Source organism: Acanthisitta chloris, unplaced genomic scaffold (assembly GCF_000695815.1).
Source record: "Acanthisitta chloris isolate BGI_N310 unplaced genomic scaffold, ASM69581v1 scaffold19975, whole genome shotgun sequence".
Lineage (NCBI taxonomy): Eukaryota > Metazoa > Chordata > Aves > Passeriformes > Acanthisittidae > Acanthisitta > Acanthisitta chloris.
The window spans coordinates 1-20,259 of record NW_008672405.1 but is presented as its reverse complement, the minus strand read 5'-3'; the positions used below and the strand labels follow the sequence as shown (position 1 = coordinate 20,259).

Here is a 20,259-nt window from a genome sequence, read left to right as displayed (position 1 = left end):
TGCTGAACAGGCTGCTCAGACAAATAAAAGCAAAAACTTTTTGCACAGCTTTAGCTTCTATGTGAGAATACTGCACAGTCAGCTTGAATATGCTTTAAGACACAGCTTGTAAATGAATCTGTCATAAAAAAAACAAGTATTTTTTATGCAGTCATGCTTGCCATGTGCAATATTAACTTCTATTTATTACAGCTGTTCTATCCTACATTAACCATAACGTCAGTCTAATCTACTTTTTGTTCTCTTCATCTTCTTTTAGAGCAGCTATGTTTTAAAATCCCTCTGGCTCAATGGGAAGCCTATAAAAGCTCTGATCTTCAGATTTCGTTAGTATCATTATCTATTCTCCTACTCTCTTCCTTTCCTTGCCTTGAATAAAATGATCTGTTGAATCAGGAAACTCTGTCTTTCTTCATCACAATGGCAGCAAAACTGAAAGCAAGTTTGTCACAGGATCTCTCTTTTGCCTTTCACAGAAGACACAAACTCGCCTACTTGTTGTTTTTCTTACAAAGAGGACAAGTGCTAGAGTTTATTTTCCTTGCAAACAGCCTTCTGATGAGCCCCAACTGCAAATCACTTGACATTGCCAAAATACTTTGGAAGTGCTGGAGCTACAGACACGGCTAAATGTACTCAGTTTTGAAATGAATGTGGAAATGGAAGAAAGTTCACCCTTGGTAACCTCTGTAATGCATTAGCTTCAAGAGTATTTGTGTGGAAGGACAGAGTTACACTGATCATATAAGCATCTCTGATGCTAATACAATCCATATTTGTTTGTTCTTTAATAACATTCAAGAGAGATCAGTTTCTCTGACAACTCTGCAATAGACTTCAAATAAGAAAATAACATTCAGAAAAATCACATGACTAATTATTAAAAATAAGCTGAAAATACAGCAAATATGTACACACTAAGTAACTGGAAGTCTATTATGATTTTTTAAAATGTATTCTTATACAACTTAGTGAAATGTTAATACATTGTAAGGTTCACTAGGGAAATTTTGGATTTGAGACGTACATTAAATGGTCTTTTTCTGTCTGTGCCTAGAGTTTCTTCCTTGTACACAGAGCAATTTATAAGGGACAAAATCCCCTTGTTTCAGGGGCAAACAGGGCTTGCAACTAGTGATGTTACCTGATTGACACAGAAGCCTCCTCTTATCAAAAGCTGAATTGAGAAAAATGAGATATTTCTTGTAAGCCACTAAGTAAGCAGCATCAGAATAATGCTTATCTTAGCTGAATTTCAACTGTCTGCCTTAAAGTAAAAGCTTTATGTACCACTACTCATCCCTTCGACTAACAGGTCATCCTGCTTAAACCTGAACAACTCACTGGTTTCCCCACAGAATGTCAGAGTCACCAATATATCCTGATACTCAATTTCTGATTAAACAAGCAAAGAAAAACTTTACTTACATATGCCCACTCTTAATAATATAAAAACAGTTCTATACAATGTTTTGTGCACACAGCTTGATTCACTGTCTTCCTATACTACACTGCTGAACTGTACTGATTACCAATAGACCATGAAAAATCTATAGTCAATCACAATCCTCCTCCAAGCAGATGAGTCATCACATCCAATTTCATTGTAGGGTGGCCCTGAGGCCATTAAGACAAACAAAATTAGATGCAGGTTAAACTGGAGTGGATGTACAGCAGCAATGAGTCAGAAGAGGAGCTCCCCCCAAACTATACTGCTGATTAGGGGTCATTCTATTTTAGCACCAGTGCAATAGATTCGCCCAAGTGCAGGAATAACAGTGTCTATAAAAGTGCAACCAGATGGGTCAAATACACCATCCTAGGTATGTTTCAATTTCTGTTGCTTCTTGTTCTTTTGTGTTTGGATTATTAGTATAATTTCAACTTTGTACTTCTGGGTCAGTTATCATAAAAGAAGAAGTTGTCAGACAGCAAAAGAAATAACATTGTATGATGGAACTTTTACTGACCTAGAAAATGCTACCCACTTATAATAGTGACCTACACCAGTGAAATCAAAGCAGGTTACACTGGGGCAACAATCCATTCAGTAAATGTGCCATGGTCAGGTTCAATGAGCCTAATAGTGTTTTTCTTTCAGTGGAATATTAAAGACGGGGGAAAGGTTCATGTAATGCTCCAGGCAACAGCCTTGAGAAATGCAGAACAAGTACGCTGGGTTTCAAATTTGAAGATGACATTGGGGTTGAAAGGAGAAAAAACAGGTTTGCCATAACCCACAGGAACAGGCTGAGGAAATTCAGTCCACAAGGCATGAGAGACCAAAAGTCAAGTACAGCATCCAGGCAGAGACAGAGATGGGCCTGACAGTCTGCTTGCTAAAAAGAAACTTGTTTTCTGAATTTCTGTCCTTGGTCATTTGATATATTTCCAATATAAGCACAAACTGTTGTCCTTCTTAATTTTTATTTTATTATCTTCAATTCTTCTCCTATGACCCAACTTAATTTATTTAATGTAAATAAACTGTTTTCCAGAAGAGACCACATCTGATACATTGAAACAATGCCAGGTTTGTAGTTCACATCTTGGTAATTCTTGCTAGAGGGTACTATGAAAATTATTTCTAAAGTTACAAGAAATGCAAAATAACATCCGGTTTAAAATACAACCTCCAATCTATTTACTGAGAAAAGTTGCAGACAGAAGCAAACTAGGAATGAACTGTGTATTTTCCAGGTGCTAATGTGTAGACCTTGCAACATATTTTTGAGAAAACCACAGAAATTCAAACTTACTTGTGTTGATAAGAAACTGGTTTGAAACCCCAGGATGATCTACATCATGTATTGCACTGGCAAAAATTGCTGCAAGTATCTCCAAATCAGTGAACACTGCCTAGAAAATCATGAAACAGAAATTACAATCAAACAGTGAAAACCAGCTTCCAACAGAAAGGGCTCCACTGTGAATCTAGATCTGAACAAACAAAACATACTGGGAATAGACCATGAGACCTTACACATGGCTAAGATAACCTTTGCCCAATTTGTCAATTATGTAGCATTTCATAAATATTTCAAGTTTGGCCAAAGGAAAATGATCTATACTTCATACTGACAGCATCACTAAATTCTGTCACAACTGATGCGTTTTCAACTTCAGTCTGTAAATAAATCCACTTTTATTAGATCATTAAGTACAGGTTTCTAACTTACAGCACCAATTGAAGTTAAATATTTCAGCCTAACTCCTATGTATTGTCCTGTACTTGAAAGATGCACATCCCCTATATAATGCTAAAGGGAACAGTGACAGACTACAAGACATCATAACATTTACTGATTTTCCACCTGTATGAGATAATTAGGAAGACAGGCAGAGATGATTGCAATGGACCTGGAATGTCACTGAGCCCCGTCCTCTGTCATCAGAAGCATCCATATTATATAAATGCTTTAATAATTCATCAAGAACAGCTCACAAATGCGTAGGTGAGCAGTGGCACTGGGCAGACATTGCCATTTTACCAGCTAAAGCTCTGTTGAGAACGAGGCTGTGAAAAACAGCTGATCTGGAAAAAAAAACCCCAGAAATGTTACTGATGACGAGCTCAGCTGTTTGATGAAGCCAGTGGTGTTTTAAGAACATTATCTGATCTTTCTTCTTGACAGCAATAAAATATCTATCTCAGGAGAACTCCCCAGTCTTTGAGGATCAAGACCTGCCAGCAGTCTTCAGGTCCACTTATAACCCTCTTTTTAAGAAGGCAAAGCAGATGTATTCAGTAACATTAAAGACTGGTCATTATGAAAAAGAGTCAAAACTTTTAACAAATTACTATTAAAAAAATATGCATGTTTTTTTCAAACAGTTTTGAAATACTTATGGGGATAAAAGTATTTCTCCTTCTCTCATGACTGCCACTTTTCCTCCTCAGAGTAGTTTACCTCTAATGCTGGGGTTGATAGCAGGACATGGGTTGACTGAACAACATCTGCAGCATGTATGTTATTGTGATATGCCACATCTGCATGGTAATGGTCTTCCAGGGTCATCAAATATGTTATTAAAGTATCTACTGGAATCTTGAAAGTTTTTAACAAGTCCCGTTCCTATAAAAGAAAAGGAAAAACAATTAAATTACAAAGCTCAGAAAAAATCTCCTAGATAAGCAAAAAGCAGCATGGCTGCTCCTACTTGCCTGAAAAATCGTGTGCATGATGACAGTCAAAGGTCTGTTTCCAGATAACTCTGCTACTCTGAAAACCTGAAGGCCCCATTTGTTCACATCTTCTAATTCCTAGAGTAGAAACACATTGAACAAACACATTGAAACCTAACACACAAATTCCAGCAATTTTTGACTGAAACAGTTACAAAAACAGGACTTGTGAAGATTCAAACCTTACCATGGTGAAATTTACATCCTGAAGTCTGGAAGGACCAAAGTCTGGTCATATGACAAATTTTGCAGTATTGATATTTGCATCTACCAGCTTTTCAGATTTTAGTTCACTAAGGAGGAAAGAGTCCCTCTTAAGTGGAGTGCTCCAGCAGAAATAATACTGCAGTATCTTGAATGAGCTGAACTGACACACTTTGCTATCTCACTGCCCATTGACAACAAAGTTCAGCAAGGCCAAAACCTCCAGAGATGCTGTAATTCTGCTGCTCTCTCCCTGGTTCTCAGAAACACGCTTCAAATAAAGGGGGAAATTTCTGAGAACATAAGGATAGGCATAAAACTCACTTTATACCAGTTTTCTATTATTGCCAAGTAGTTAGCTGCTGGTGTGGAAAAAAAATCATAGGAAATTTCACTGAAAACAAAACCACAAAGGATGCACAAAAAATGATACAGCTGAAGGCATGAAATATAGCTCTAATGCTATATACCTGTTGTGCTTTTTCAAAAAATAGGTTTTAATTCCTGTGTATGTGGTATGTTTGCTCTTCATTCTTCAGTTATTTTTTCTGAATAATGAACTTTATTAATGGATACACAAATGCTAATTTACATTTCATCTCCAGATGAAATCCTGTTCACACTGAAGTGAACCATTATGGCTTGATTCTATTTGCTATTCTTCCACTTCAACAAATTTGAATTATTTCAAGTGAGACCAGCACTTGGTGCTACAGCTTGAAATCTATAGTTATAAGCAGAGGATAGAATAATACTGAAAAATTCACACCCTATTTTAATTTAATGGTTTAAAGTCAAGGATTTATATATTCTATACCTTGGCAAGGACGTCTTCTTGGTCTGTTTTAACTCCAAATCTGGGAATACTGGAATTGGTTAGACTAGAGCTGTGCATGAGCTTTTTGACTCCACTGATCTGGGACATTGGCCTCTTCTTTTTCTCTTTCTCTTTCTGTGTCGGAGAAGGGATCTCAACTTCATGTTGTTTGTCTTCAAATGAATGAATAAAAAGAGAATAATTTTTATAAAAACTGCAAATATTATAAAATTAACTAATTTTTTACAAAACTTTTTTCACTTTTAAATTTGTACATTTTGCAACAAATAATTTACATCAAGAGTGGTAAAAACATGAAATGATAAACACAGACCTATACTTCAGTACCAGCAGATCTCTCTTACTCAAATCACCTCATTATTTTAGAACTGGCTTTAAAAGCATCTCGTGACTAATTGTCACTTCTCCTGCACCCCTAGTACTGCAGAAAGGGTCAATCCTTTCATTATAAAAATGTCATTACAACTAAACAGGAAACCATTTTGCAACAAAATGTAATTTTTTTTTCTTTTCCAGGAAAAACACTCTCTGCAACTGTATTTCCAAAACAATCCAGTGTCTTCCTGTAAACCTTTACAAGACTTTTTCAGGACTCAAAGAACCCAATAGTTCGGGACTGGTCCTATTTAATAAGACTGTACAACTTGGAAAGTCTTTTGCCAGCTACACCTACAAGCACTTTGGGTGCAGAAGCAGTTCACACCAGCAATGCCGTGTGTTTCTGCACCTCCCAACCAGAGTCTATAAAAACAACAAAAGGACTGTTTTGCTAACCCCCTGGATTTTGCTGTGGGCTTTCACCTCCATAGGAGTATCAGCAGAATCATTTCATACAATTCATAAACACATGTGCCAGCAAAACTTTAGACAAGGATTAAACTGAGAGTAGAGAATATTTAGGCAAGCGCCAGATGATTGCTGCAGAAACAGTATGGAGTTGTGGAGCACTGCAGACATCTGTGTTACCCAAAGAAACCCAAATTAGTGCAACAAATGACTCCCCTGCCAAAACTGCTAGGAATTTGCATTATTTTTTTTCTTTCTACTCATATTGTATTTCAACTAGAGTTTTAATGACTCCTTCCAAATTATCTCTTCTTTGCTGAAATGTACCTGCACCTTTTCTATTCCTCAAGAAATAATCCAGTAAACACAGGAAAATACAGAAAATATATTTCTAGCACAGGAAATGAGCCAAAACAACTTAACACCTTAAAATATAAGAAATTTTAAACAAGAAAATATGAAAATTTGGGCTTTTGAAAACAAGTCCATTTTTTCCTTCCTGCAATATTCATTTTCAATGCAGACATTGAAACCAGACAAGGGCAGCAAGTCCATGCCAGTTTTTAGGTGTTTCCTTTTTCACTTTTTTTTTTTCCATTTATTTTTTTGTTTGTTTGTTTTTTAATTATCCCTTAGCAGCCACATTTAATGGACACCTCAAATTCTGAAAAAATCACAGCGAAGAAGAGGCTGTGGAAATGTCACCAAGTTTTAGCCTGCAGCACTGAGTTCCCCGATTGCCCTCGCCATACTTCATTGCTCTCCTCATACAGAATAAAAGGGGAGGTGGAGCACTGCAGCCCTTGCCTGGTGCAAACTGACAACAGATGAGGAGCAGTGACTCGTGTTCATGCTTTGATGTTTATGGTTTCAGTCGTATGCACAAAGTTTAGACCCATCAAAGGGAGGTTCATAAGTCGAGCTGTCAGACTAACTCAAGTGAAAGGCAGTGTGTGTCTGAATGACTTTAGATCTCCAGAGGAATTCAATGGGACTGCCTCTGCTTTTGTAACTGTAAGCACAGGGCTGTGCCCATCTGAACATCCAGAAAAGACAGCTTGCCATTTTGACCTTGTTGTGCTATGCTCATTGGCAGGTTCTCAAACATTTTCCATTCATAGGAAACAGGCTAATGACATTGATAAAGAAAAACCTTGCATATTATAATACTCATTATAGGAGCCTTAATTCTTATACACATAATATATTTGTTGTCTTTATAAATGACTTCATACATGTCACACAGCCCTTTGGGAAAACAGTCATTTATTGAAGAGGAAGAACAGAAACCCCTGTCTCCTCATGACACATTTTTAACTTACAAATGTGAGCAAGTCTGTAGAGGTTCAGGAGATGGATTACTATTGGAAAAATAAGCTAGATAATAACTAGACTCATTTAAATTTTCTATGGAGAGAATGTTTTTCCTCTTTACATAGTTGCTCAGAACCTATACACTTGGAATGCATATTCTGAATAGACTAAGCAATACATCTGTAGATGAGGGGTTTTCAGCATTGTATTCATAGACTCATAGAATCAACCGGGTTGGAAGAGACCTCAAAAATCATCAAGTCCAACCCTACTGTCGTCACTAGACCATGCACGGCACCAAGTGCCACATCCAGTCTCACCTACAACTTTAAATAACCTAGATTTCATGCAGCCACAAAAACAGTATCCATGGCTCAGTAAATTAGACCTGATTGCCTTTGCAGCCCTCTTTCTGCTCAAGACTGAGATCTCATGTGAAAGGCTGACAGATGCATTTCCTTACCCTGTCAAAGTAATTCTTTAGGTTTCAAAAAAAAGTAAGCAGGAGCTGGCATCTCAGTCTTTTCAGCCTAAGTGGGTCATCCTCTCAGGCAATTCCACACTGTGGCTTTCAGGCCTCCTGAAGCTGGACAATATTCCTTCTCCATGACAGAGGCTCACCCCCTTCTCACTGCCTGAAACTCTGCTGTGCCGCAGTGCTTGGCACACTACTGCAACCATGAGCCAAGTGAATAGGCACATTAAACAGTCCACTTAGGACATGGTGACAGGATAAAATGTACATTAAAAAAAACTTGCTTCTTTCAAAAAACCAAAAAACAAACAAACAAAAATCCTCAAACAAACAAAAAACCTCCACCTAACAAAAAACAAACACAAAAAGCACCAGCTATGGTATCTCACACAAAGAGAACAAGATGGATCTTAATATGTATAACTGGCACCTTTAAAAGTACTTGTTACCCTAATTCAGCTGTGCCTCTTACATGCACAGTCTTTATGAACCAATGGTGTTCTGCTCAAAACACATTTGAGATTGTATAGAATCTTTATCTTCATGCTATTGATTTTCACCAGCTTTGGAAAAAAAACCCTCACCATACAGGAGGAACCATACTCTGTAATACTGTGTTGACTGCTGTTAATGCTCACATCCCACCATGCCAAGCTCCTGAACTGCACAAATCCTCCTGGCAACAGCCTGTTCAGATGTTGACTTAGTCATATTCATCTACCCACGCATGAGAAGGCAGGGAATACCAAAGTACCATAACTACAGGCTATGAGATTTTATGAGGTTACTTGTGCTAAATACACACCGAAACCTCTGCAGTAATTCCTGTAAGGAAAACACAGTGGAAAAATTCTTTTAAATATATAATTAATTCATTGCATATTAATTTCTTAATATGGTAGCAATATAGTAGTTTCAATGTTACATGAAAGTATGTATATGAATATTTATCTGCAATTACACACATAGGGAAATCACATACACAATTTGCGTTGTGAGGAAATGGATCTAACCTGATCTCCCTGCACAAGCATTGAACAATGAGATGCTAAATGCGCAGTTTCTGAAAGCAGAAATTAGTATGGAAAGCCGCTTGCTTTTAAGCTCTAACACAGCCAGAGAATGATAAAAAATCCCCAAAACACAAAAGGCAAAAAAAGTTAACTCTTCACAGTCTTACCTAAGAATGTGTTTGATATATATTCTGAGACCTGATTGCCTGACCTGCTCATTTCAGATAGGTGGGTTAGCTCCCGGTTGAGCATTCTTTTAAACTGGAAAACAAAAAACAAGAAAGTGTAAAGTTAGTGACCGAGATGTATTTTAGTTAGGATAAGAAAATGCAGTCATTTATAGCTGGGGAAAGGACATGACATTAAGAATATATACTGCAGTAAGATAACCATGAAAGCAGAAATCACTCCTATTATTGATCTACCCTACCAACTTATTCAGGGGTTGGACAGTAATATGTTTAACCTCCTAAAATACACCTTAATGATTCAATGACTAACGAACAATTTTCTACTCGTAACTGAAATCTAACACAGGTGCACACACAAATATTGTCTTTCCAAATTTTTACTCTTGACTTGGAAAGAAAATACAAATGTATTTTATGTAGGACCTGTTCTCTACTCGCATTTTCTCATCATATTTGTAAATAAATCTATTTGTGCATTTTTTGCAATTCATTTGCTAAGATTTTAAGTTTATCTTACCTCTCATCATTAATCTACTCAAGTGTATTTGATAGTATTGCTCAAAATAATCAAAATATCTTATGGATTTCCTACAAGCCAATGTGAATAGAGGTAGGTTTTGTTATCTCTGATCTAAAATTACTATACTTTATCAGCTCAATGACTTGACCATTCCACGATCTCAGAAAACTGTCAGCATCTCAATGAAACACTGGGGTAGGAAATATCCATTGGTGGAAACGCCTTCCATTTCCCTCTAAGTTAGCAATTCACTCTACACTCTATAGGATAGAAGTGGATATTAATATTCCACAAAATGTGTAACTGATTAGGTAGTCATCACTAAGTCTTTCTTGATTCCTTCCAGGGTGAAATGATATCCTGTGGCATTATGCTCAAATGGTTAATTGCATAATACAGCTCTAGCTATCTTAGATGCATTTTCATTGACTGTAGCTCTGCCTTGTTATTACCAACAAACAAAACTCAACAATACTTATTAACAATTCAAACAACTCTTGCCAATGTAAATTAGCATGCATCTGTCGCTACTGAATTTTGCCTCCTATTGTGTCATCCTTTCATTCCACTGTTTGATTTCTCAGGCATCTTTTCTCTTAACAAAGCCAAATGATTTGTGCCACTTTCAGAATCATCTTTCACCTTGTTCACCCAGTTATATTCATTACATCAAGCAAGAGCTATCTTTAGTACATATACCTGTAAACATTCTTCTATGTTGAAAACTGGTAATTTATTCTTCTTCAAAGGGGATAAATCACTAGAGTAAACATTAACCACCTCCTTTCCATTCCACTGGAATCAAAGCCCTTTCTTCAAAGCGGCCTTGCACAGTGAAAGGGGTTATTTTCTTCACAATGTCTTTGTAAGTCACCAATTACTGTATTGCTCATAGTGTGCCAAATAAAAATTACCTTTAATATAACACTAACTATTCACAGTACATTTTCCTGCCATCTTGACATGCCATCAGCTCAGGAAGTTCCTGAGCTACAAAGACTGAATCCTACTTTAGTCACAAGCCAAAGGCTCAGCTTTGATCTCAGATACAGCAATGTGCTAGCAAGTGTTTAACATATGTCTGAAAATTAGAACCAAACTACAAATACAGCTACACACACTATGAACTACAGAGCTATACCTTCTGGGCAAAACCAATATCAACCTCTTTAGCAATGTCTAAAGTTGGTTGCCAATGTCAAATGTTAAAAAATAACAAGTCAAGTTTGCCAAGCAGTAAAATGACTGACCCAAGAAGAAGAAATCTCAAGACCATTTTTACAAGTCTGTCTTTAAACATTTAACACACTTAACTCACACTTGCATGTTTTTCATTTTTTTTCCCCACAAAGGTGAGAAACTGAATTAAGGCAAAAACTGAAGATCTCATGAAAAGGTTTGTCTGCAGATGGCATCCAGAAACTGTAGCTTCAAATTAAATATTGTGAATAAGAATCTTAATAAAATGTCAGATGTTGACAAAATCACATTAATTTCTAGGCATGCCATCAGTATATCATTATCACTCCAATATTCTCTCTTCCTTAATTTAATTAACCAGTTCACTGGACTCCAGCTTCCTCATCTGTCTCATTGTTTCCTATTAAACCCTTCTACATGATGCCCAACTTGGCAATGCTGTTTCCGCTGCAGAGCAATACTACTTGTGTCATGTTCCACACTGCGGAAAAAGAGATCATCTGGCCACTACTGGTATGTAGTCTTCAGGAACTCTTCTTAAAAGTTTCCCAGCTTTGAAGGAGGAGTAAACTGGTGTTTGTTTGCACTATGTTTTTCCTGAGGCTACATGACACAATTGGAAGCACTTCCCCCCCAAATAATACATTTTGTTGTGGGGAGTAGGCAGTGAGAAGGTTCGTTATTACATACAAGGAATAATATTATGGCACTCATGGACTATATGTTGTCTAAGAATTTCCAACTACATATTTATTGTGCAGATGTACGCAACAAATGGAAGGTACATAGCAGTCTTTCCTGATGCTACATTCTCTACTAGTCTGATGCAAACCCTCATCCTCTACCTCCCATCACTCCACAAGTCACTAGAACATAAAAGCTCAACTATCTGCACAAGAACTGCAGAACAGCCTGTGTTACTGCTGTACATTTGTGCACAGTTAAACAAGTCCCCCACCTTCTGCAAGGCTCTCCTGCTAAGAGCAAATTCAATTGGAGAAGCCTTTGGCTTTGAAGAACTGTAGTGCATGATTTCCTCATACTCTTTCACATGTTGCTGACGCCACAGCAACAAGACTTTAATTGACATTTATTTTGAAAACTTCTGGACTAAGCAGGAGTTTAGAGAACTGTTTTGATTTAGTAATTATATGACAAAGCCTTACGACCGTCATCACCATTGAATCAGATGAAGCTGAGTATCATATGCAGGCAGCAGTTTCTGAATGCAGAACAATAACGCTCTTTGAGGACAAAAAAAACCACGAGAGAGAAACAGAAATAAAGATGGTTGGGCATTTTTGTGGATTATACCCTATTCCAATATATCTGTATGTTACTTAATCCTCTAATGTTTTAATAACTTGACTTCTGGGGGGAAAAAATAAATCATTCTTCTGGTTTTACCTATTTCTCAAAGATTTAATTTGGTCCCAAGTGCACCCATACAAAGTTGCTGCTTCACAGATTCATATATTTATACAGACCTGCACAATTACTTTATAATGAAATCCTGCCTCTCACACAGCTCCCACAAGAGTTTACTGCCAATCAGAGAAGTTTGATACATCTGTGAGCCAACACTGTTTCCATCATCCAACAGGCGCCCCTAAGTGCTTGAAAGTTGGCTAGGCTCCATACTCTCATAATTTGTCCTCTTGGAAATAATACTCTGCATGTTATTCAAAACAACTCAAAAAAGACATGAAATCACCTTGTTCCTAATAGTAGTAAATGTTAAGGATAATATTTTAAATAAGAATGTGAAAATCTGAATACAATATACTTTCCAAGTTGAAAAAAATAAACCATAATGGCCAAAACTCTTTTTATGAATAAACATTTACACCATACACTTTAATTCTGATATTGTCAGCTCAGCATGGGGAGGAAGCAGAGGTTTTTGGCTGACCTATGCATATATTGTATTCTTACTCTAAAAGAAAGACTTTCCCACATTAAGACCAGGCATAGTTAGATAGGAAAAATGACACAGATATCCCTTTGGAATACCACAGTCCTTGACTGTAGTCTTAGAATTCCCTCTGGAAATGGACAGGCTATAAAATGTCCATTAAGTCAATTATACAGTTCTTCACTTCTGAATACTGATGTCACAGCGACAGAGCCATAGACTATCGTCTAAAATTCCTAAAATCATTTCCTTAAGCAGAGTATTTCCTAAGTTTCATTTGTTTCTATTGATTTTATTGATTTTAATCTCAGCTTGCAGGGAGGGGGTGGCAAAGACGTGCAGAACCCACAAATACAGGCAGAGCATCCAAATAACATATAAAATCTCCCCAAAGTGACAAATAAAAGTACATGTGCACTTTTATTTCCCTTTAAAAACTCAGGAGGTCTGCCAGAGGGAAAACTGTAATACATGAGAATAAAAGTGTATACACCAATGATAATAAACTGAGAACTATTTCCTAAATAGTGGTAACCTCCAAAGAACTGGATTGTAGTTTACGTCCTTCCGGGCTGAAGCTCAATGTGTGCATATCTCTGCATGTATATAACTGCTGTCAACCCAGGATGAGCATACATTGAGTTTTTGGGGGAGAAAAAGTAAGATACTTTTCTGAAGTCAGCAAAGATACACAGAAAGACATACATAGACAAACTTTTGCAGTAACCATGTTCCCAGATGGCAACCAGAGCACTGATGCATTTTTAGGAAGTCTCTGCATGTATAGTAAAAAGAAACTTCAGCTCCGAAGACATAGCAAAGATCCCACTGGAGTCAATTTATGTACATGAAAAAATTTGGGCTGTGTGCTTAATATATATGGGGGTTATTGTTTACTTTATAACATTTTACAATTTTTCTGTAAAGTTCTTGACTCAATAACAAAAAGCTTAACTAAATAAGCAGCCAGCAGCTAGCTGTGTTGTGGGAGGAAGCACACAGAACTACCCTTGGTGTAGACTCCTTGCCCTAGTACAGCCTCCTCCACACAGGCTTTCTGTTCCTCAACAGAAACCTGATGAACCCAGAGGACTGCAAGAGGCTGTCTTCACCACAGCCTTGGGGACCAGTACTGAAGGTGAAGCTAGGGCTAGAAAGCAGTCCATGGATCAGAAACCCCCATCCTGCCTGTCCTTAAGCTTGAGCATTAATAAAGCTTCAAGTCCAGTGGAGGCTAAAACAAAAGTGCCCAAGAGCATCTGGAGACTTTCATTGCACTGGCTCCCAAACACACATGGCAACAGATCCCATTTCCATTCTTACTGGCTGCCTCATTTCTAGGTTACAGTTGTAAAAGCTGACATGAATGGAATACATCCCTGGAACATTCAATATGTGGAATATTAAACTTACATGACTGTATTTTGTTTCTGAAATATCTATAAATGTAATTTTTAAAAGATGTTTGTAACTGTAAAAAAGAATAAACTACACTATTATACTGGGTTTGAGAAGCCTTGTATTCTACAATAAAACAAACAGGGAATTTAAAATAGGTCAGCCTTACAAATTAACATAAGGTTTCTGCCTATATAGTTTATCAATGAAAAACTGCCTTTGATTTCAGCAGCATTCTTAATACATAAACAACATTCTTAATAGCTAAAGATTTGGGTTAGAAGTACACATGTTAAATATCAATGTCAGGCACTGGTTTTTACATATAAGCTACAGAGAGGCACATATCTCTAAGGATGGCATTCTGATAGTGGTGCTCATTTTTTCAAGAAAAAATTCTCAACAAAAACTGGGAGCAAACACTCCACATGACAACCATTATCTGAAATATAATTCACAGCAGATGAAGCACAGCCTGAAGAATACAGAAATGCATATACAATAAGGGATGCAAACATATACAATGATCTCTGAGAGTAAGATGTTTCAATCTTTACAATCTTATAAATACTCTAATTCATTTCTTTGAACATCACATAAATCAGACTGGATTGGCTTCTTTTTCACATTTTCCTCTAACATGTGCACTGTGACCTGTACTAAAATTGTGCTCAAGTACTCCTTAGCTTCTTAACTAGAATCATCATCTATAGACAGCATAGGACACTGTCTATACAGAGGACATTTTTACCCATATGTACTCAATTCCAGCCACTACGTTCTTTGCTGAACTTCAATTAGCAAAAAGTCTACCAATTCTAAATGCTAAATCATACGAGTGAACATTTTTTATTTTTAAACTGATGACTGAATTTTTCTAATTTAGCAAGGAGGAACATGACAGCAGCTGCCTTGAAATGTAGGAGATACTTTCTAGTAAATTACAATAAATACCTCACTTTAAGCTGAATGCAAAGTAATTTCATCTTGTTGTTTAAGTAAATGAGAAAGGAATCCACCTGGCTAGCATAATGGGATTATATTTCTTCATGCCGACTGATCAAAATCCTTGAGAATATATTGTAACAATTCAGCATTAGCTGAGAATGCTCACTATCAGACACAATCACCTAATAAGGGTTTTGCACTTCTCTTTTAAAAATATGTATCACAAAAGTAGATATTAATACAAGAAAGCATAAGAGATTCAGATATGTGTGAATATAAGTCTTGTGTGAATATAAGTCTTGTGTTCAATTCAACACTTGCACCATTCAGGAGAAATCAGAATTTTCTTTAAAATGGGATTATTTGGTACAGTTATTGTGTGTCAAATACAGGATGATGTTTCTATTTTTCTCTTTTTTTCCCCCCATGCACTTGATAACAATTATAAGAGCAGCACCTTTTTTCAGCACCAACATCATCTTTTTAGGGTTAAAACGAAGCTCAGATGTGGTTTTCTATTAAGTGGATTTCAGTTCTGCGTGTTGACAGGCATATTGATTTAACTCCTTAGTGCAAAACTTATCCATAAAAGAGATAAAAGCTTACTTAGTTCCATTTTCTAGCAGTATTGGAGTTTCAAGCTAGTTCAAAGCTGCCCTACATAATAATGTAGATCAATATTAGAAGATGGCAATTTCCAATGCTTTAATCAATAAGCTGTCACACACACACACACACACAGAGGCTACCAAAAAATGCTGCTGGAACATACTCTTTGTAATTTTCCCTTTCTTCAGCTATTGAAACCAGTATGAGTCATGCATCCACCCATTATCCTCAGCTTCTTTACTCATCCTCCCTCCTATTGTATCTCAGTTGTGAGTTGCGTTTTTTTTTAAAAATCTTTTAATGCCTAGAAATACAGTTTTGTGGCAACCTTTTTCTGTAAGATCACAAAACTCTGCTAGATTTCTTTGGCTTTAAACTAGGTCTCATTATTCACTGAAGCAACATTATTTTAAAAGTCCCAGTGTAGTTTCTAAGAAAGACTGTATATTGTTTAGTTCATTGTCATTGCTGAGCAAAGGCTTGTTTTCTGACTTTTTGATTTTATGCTCATATTAGTCAATCATGTCAGCCACAAATACTCATGCTATCCAGTGATCATGCAATCATGCACCACAAATCAAGGTTCTTAAGAGGTAAAACAAAATCCTACCTTTATGTATCCCCAAGAAACTGAGAGTAAATAGTTTGCCTCAGGCATTTTTGATTTTTTTTCTAACCTACCAATCTAAGCTAATCAGTTCTTTGCTATCTGACACTGCAAAAGACTTCCAAGAAGAAAGATTCCTTCTTTCCTCTCCTAATTCTTTTTGCTGATCTTCAGGTTCTCAGCAACTGTGTGCACAAGAGGCATACTGAAATGAAATCCAACCGTGTGGTCTTCTGATTGTATAAATGCCATTTGTGAAACTCCAAGCATTCAGAGGCAACGTTGAAGAGACATATTGTACGAGCTGAAGAAATTTCTGAAGAGCTAGGGATATGCATATTTCCTGAACACCAGGACTTAATGAATAATGTATGTCAAGATGCTCAGCTGCTCAAAGACTTGCTCTATCAACAGCTACCAAATAAGGACCTGAAGAGGAAGCCAGACAGTGGCAGTGATCCCTCCCATACAGCCTAACTAGCAGCCAATAGTATGTCACCCTAAAAGATATAAATCCGCAGGGCTGGTGTCACAGTGTACAGCAATTTCCCATTGGTTGATGCTGGGGACTCTCCTGGGTATGTGCTATGTATTTCTTTTTTTTTTACCGCAAATGCCCTTTACTAATGGCATCTCTGCCTGCAGCATTCACATGCCATTCAAAAATAATTGGGCTCCTCATTTCAGCATCATTTACCAGCTCTCTTCAGTGAATGTATCACCCAAGCAGTTAAAATTCATATTGTGCATATCCATGAGGATTATCCAGTGGGTTTAATTTTTCAGATGGAAGGAAAGTATATTTTGAGGTATTTTATGAAAAAAAAAAAGCAACAATATAAATAAAGCTATCAGGTTTCTTGAGCAGTCTGTGATGTACTGTTAACAATGAAAATGGTTTTGGATTTTACACTCTCTCGATTAAAAGCTGATCTACCTCAAACTATTGGGCCAGGCTGCCAGTTTCTACTGCTTTTTTATTTTAACAGATAAACGCAGTTATTATTAAGCTAAGCAAGTCACATGTCTTACAATTCCCAGTAAATGTTAAGCTTCCATGGAGATGTAAGAAGTGAGATAATAACAGTGCTCAAATTCTCACTGTATTTATTCAACTTTTGCTCTTTCTGCCTTGGCAGATTATTATAATCAATTACAGCTATACATCATTGAAAAAAAGAATTGATTAATTGAAAGTGGAGTGTGTCAGTGAGCTGACTCAGGCATTAAATAACATAGCCCACCGTCTGCCACTCAGGGACCAAAACTTAAAAGGAGGAATACATTATGGCCACAGCAGGGGGCTTGGAACTAGATGATCTTTAAAGTCCCAACCCAAGACATTCTATGATTATCTTGCACCACTCTCTGCAAAGCACATGCACTACTGCAGCAAATTTCTGAGTCTTTGTTGCATCGAAGGAAGGGAGGGCTTCCCAATATGACAATGAGCAAATGCCTAAGGACAAGCTGAATGAGGTGCAGTGTTCAGCCTAATCCCACACTGCTGATTCACTGGAAGATGCTGACCAAGAATGGTCATAAGAGAGGTTTTGGCTGAAGTAGTCAGTGACATTAAGTGCTTGAAAAAAAAATTGAACCTGTAAAAATCAATAGGGCAAAATATGGTATCAACAAATTTCTTTCTTGCAGCAGAGAAATTTATAGCAACGTGACAACAATACAATCAACAGATCATCAGCACTTACGTATTTTCATACAGAAGGCATATGGTTTTCTTTAAAATAGGCAACATAAAACATTTCTGACACATTTTCTTTATAACATGCACGGTTATACATGTTCTGGATCTGTGTATGTATATAAAACAATTTACTTTTGAAAATAGACCTGGAATTACTAGAGACTTAGCAAAACATTAAAGAAGCCAAAAGGTGGTTCTGGAAAATATTTCTCCTGATTTTTCCAGCTCAGCTTTCTAATACTGAATGCAAAGTTTATCAGCATCTGTGTTGCATTGTCTTCTAATCACCCACAAGAGAGCACTGCTGCCACCTACCCAGCATCAACACTGAGAATTGAATATAAGCCACTTTTCTTGAGAAGGCAATTCCAGGCACGAGTTAGAAAATGGTAAAATAGGAGCCATTATATTTTTAGCTACTTTAGGAATGAAGCCCATGGGTATGAAAGTTTGGTTGCAACAGGTAGTATGAGCAGACATTAGAAAGCAAAGGTTTTAAATATTTTGTCTTACTTTGCTGCTTTAAAGGCTGTTTCATTCTTAGCAATGGTTTCCAAAAGCAGAGAACTTGATTCAGATAAGAAATATTTAAAATTACACCAGCTGTTTAGTATCTATTAAACTCTTTACTTTTTTTATCCCCCCACCAATGCATGAGACAAAGATACATCCATAAGAATTACTGGTTCATAGTTTGTTGATTTTATTGAAGGGTGTTTAGGGAGCTATTAGAGGTAATTTTGCTGTTAAAAACATGAAAAAACCATTTTCCTCCAATGTACATATATGTTACAATAATTTCTTTTTGCTGCATGTTAACTATACTGATAATAGGAAATTACACCCGATGTTGACTGCTTACTGTTCGTATGATTTTTTGAAGACCCACAGTCTCAACCTCATTAAATTACCAATTGCTGTACTGACTCAGAAAGCATGCCTTGACTTAGACTGCATGTAGTACATACGTAGCATAGTACACCTTAGAAATTTCTAGTTGGGAAATTCACACCAGCACTGATTTACAGGAATCATTTTTCTGATCTTCATCCTTAATTCCCAGGCTGCAATTAGCTTTAGAGGAGGTTATGTTGGATATATGAGTGTACAGCAAATAGCTGTCACAAACAAGATGAATTCAAGAAAAGAACAAGTCAGAGATTCTTGGTTTTATACAAACATACATCTATGAAGATAAAACATGGGGGAAGAAGGGCATAATGACATTTTCTACAATGGCTCCAATCAAGCAAATGATATGGAAATGACAAAGGTATCATTTGAAGTGACAGTAAATGAGGAATAAAACAATTCATAAAAAAAGGAAGTTTTTAATGAGCACTGTTGCGTGTTTTGAAAGAATCAAGACAATGACCTTGAAATGCACATAGATCATGAAGTCCCTTAATACCCACAGCAAATGTTAGCTAATATTTAGTCAACAAGCCTAGACAACTTTCCCCAGAAGAGTCATAAAAAGAGGTGGCAGACATTCCAGAAGCTGCAATGTTCAGCTTTAGCACACTTTTAAATGACTGCAAAAATGTTAATTTCTGCCAATTAAAATTTGCAAGCAGGATGAATGGGTAACTTCAGGCCACTTCACAAAATACCAGTCCTGGGTATGTAATCAATGAAAAGCTAAAACACATGTATTTCAGGTATTTCCTTGATTTAAAAAACTAGATATAGGAATGTAATTAATGTCAATCAGTATCATTTGTGTATTTGAATGTGCAACATTCTTGTACTGTTGTAGGGTATTTGACTTAGCACTCTACTATTCAGCAACAGCACTCCCAGTGTTGAGAGAGGACACATTAAATGGGTTAAGAGCCAGATTATTGACCCATTTCTACTGACCATCAGCAGGCTGTCTTAATCTAATGGCCCTGTTTTAAGTTAGCTTTGGTGCTATTGTATGATGCTCATTTTCTTCATCGGTGATCTGATATTAAGTGGCTGCTATGAAAATATCCAATGTGAAAAATTTCAGAGTACAGAAACATTTTTGGGGAGTGGGGGGTGGGGATGGTGGTATTGATGGGATAAACCATGAGGATGTGAAAGACACCACTGACAGCCTCACTTGCTTAGAGTGTTGACACCATTCACGCAAACTACAGTTCAACTAATTTAACTGCAAACATACCCAGCAATAAGGAACATGGTCCACGAGTACAAAACGACAGACTACACAGAAGAAAGAAAAAACCCTGAAGAGTTTATAGAGTCACAATTGGACATTTCATAGTGATACTGTCATCCCCCAAAAACCTCAGACTGTTTAAGTTAAAGTCCCATGGCTATTGTGCAGAATCATATAATAGAATTATAGAATTTTAGGGGT

General features: G+C 36.8%; 1 protein-coding gene across 1 annotated transcript in view; it reads right to left on the bottom strand.

Moving 5' to 3' along the window:
• LOC103802067 (cAMP-specific 3',5'-cyclic phosphodiesterase 4D) overlaps window positions 1–16,255 on the bottom strand; it is a 19,474-nt gene extending 3,219 nt beyond the window's left edge. Inside the window, exons 1-6 of the mRNA XM_009074513.1 lie at window positions 16,208–16,255; window positions 8,984–9,077; window positions 5,208–5,380; window positions 4,166–4,264; window positions 3,912–4,076; window positions 2,760–2,859 (exon numbers count right to left, since the gene is read on the bottom strand). Of these exons, the coding sequence (XP_009072761.1) occupies window positions 2,760–2,859; window positions 3,912–4,076; window positions 4,166–4,264; window positions 5,208–5,380; window positions 8,984–9,077; window positions 16,208–16,255 (679 nt within the window). The remainder of the gene's footprint in view (window positions 1–2,759; window positions 2,860–3,911; window positions 4,077–4,165; window positions 4,265–5,207; window positions 5,381–8,983; window positions 9,078–16,207) is intronic.
• Between the last annotated feature and the right edge of the window lie 4,004 nt (window positions 16,256–20,259).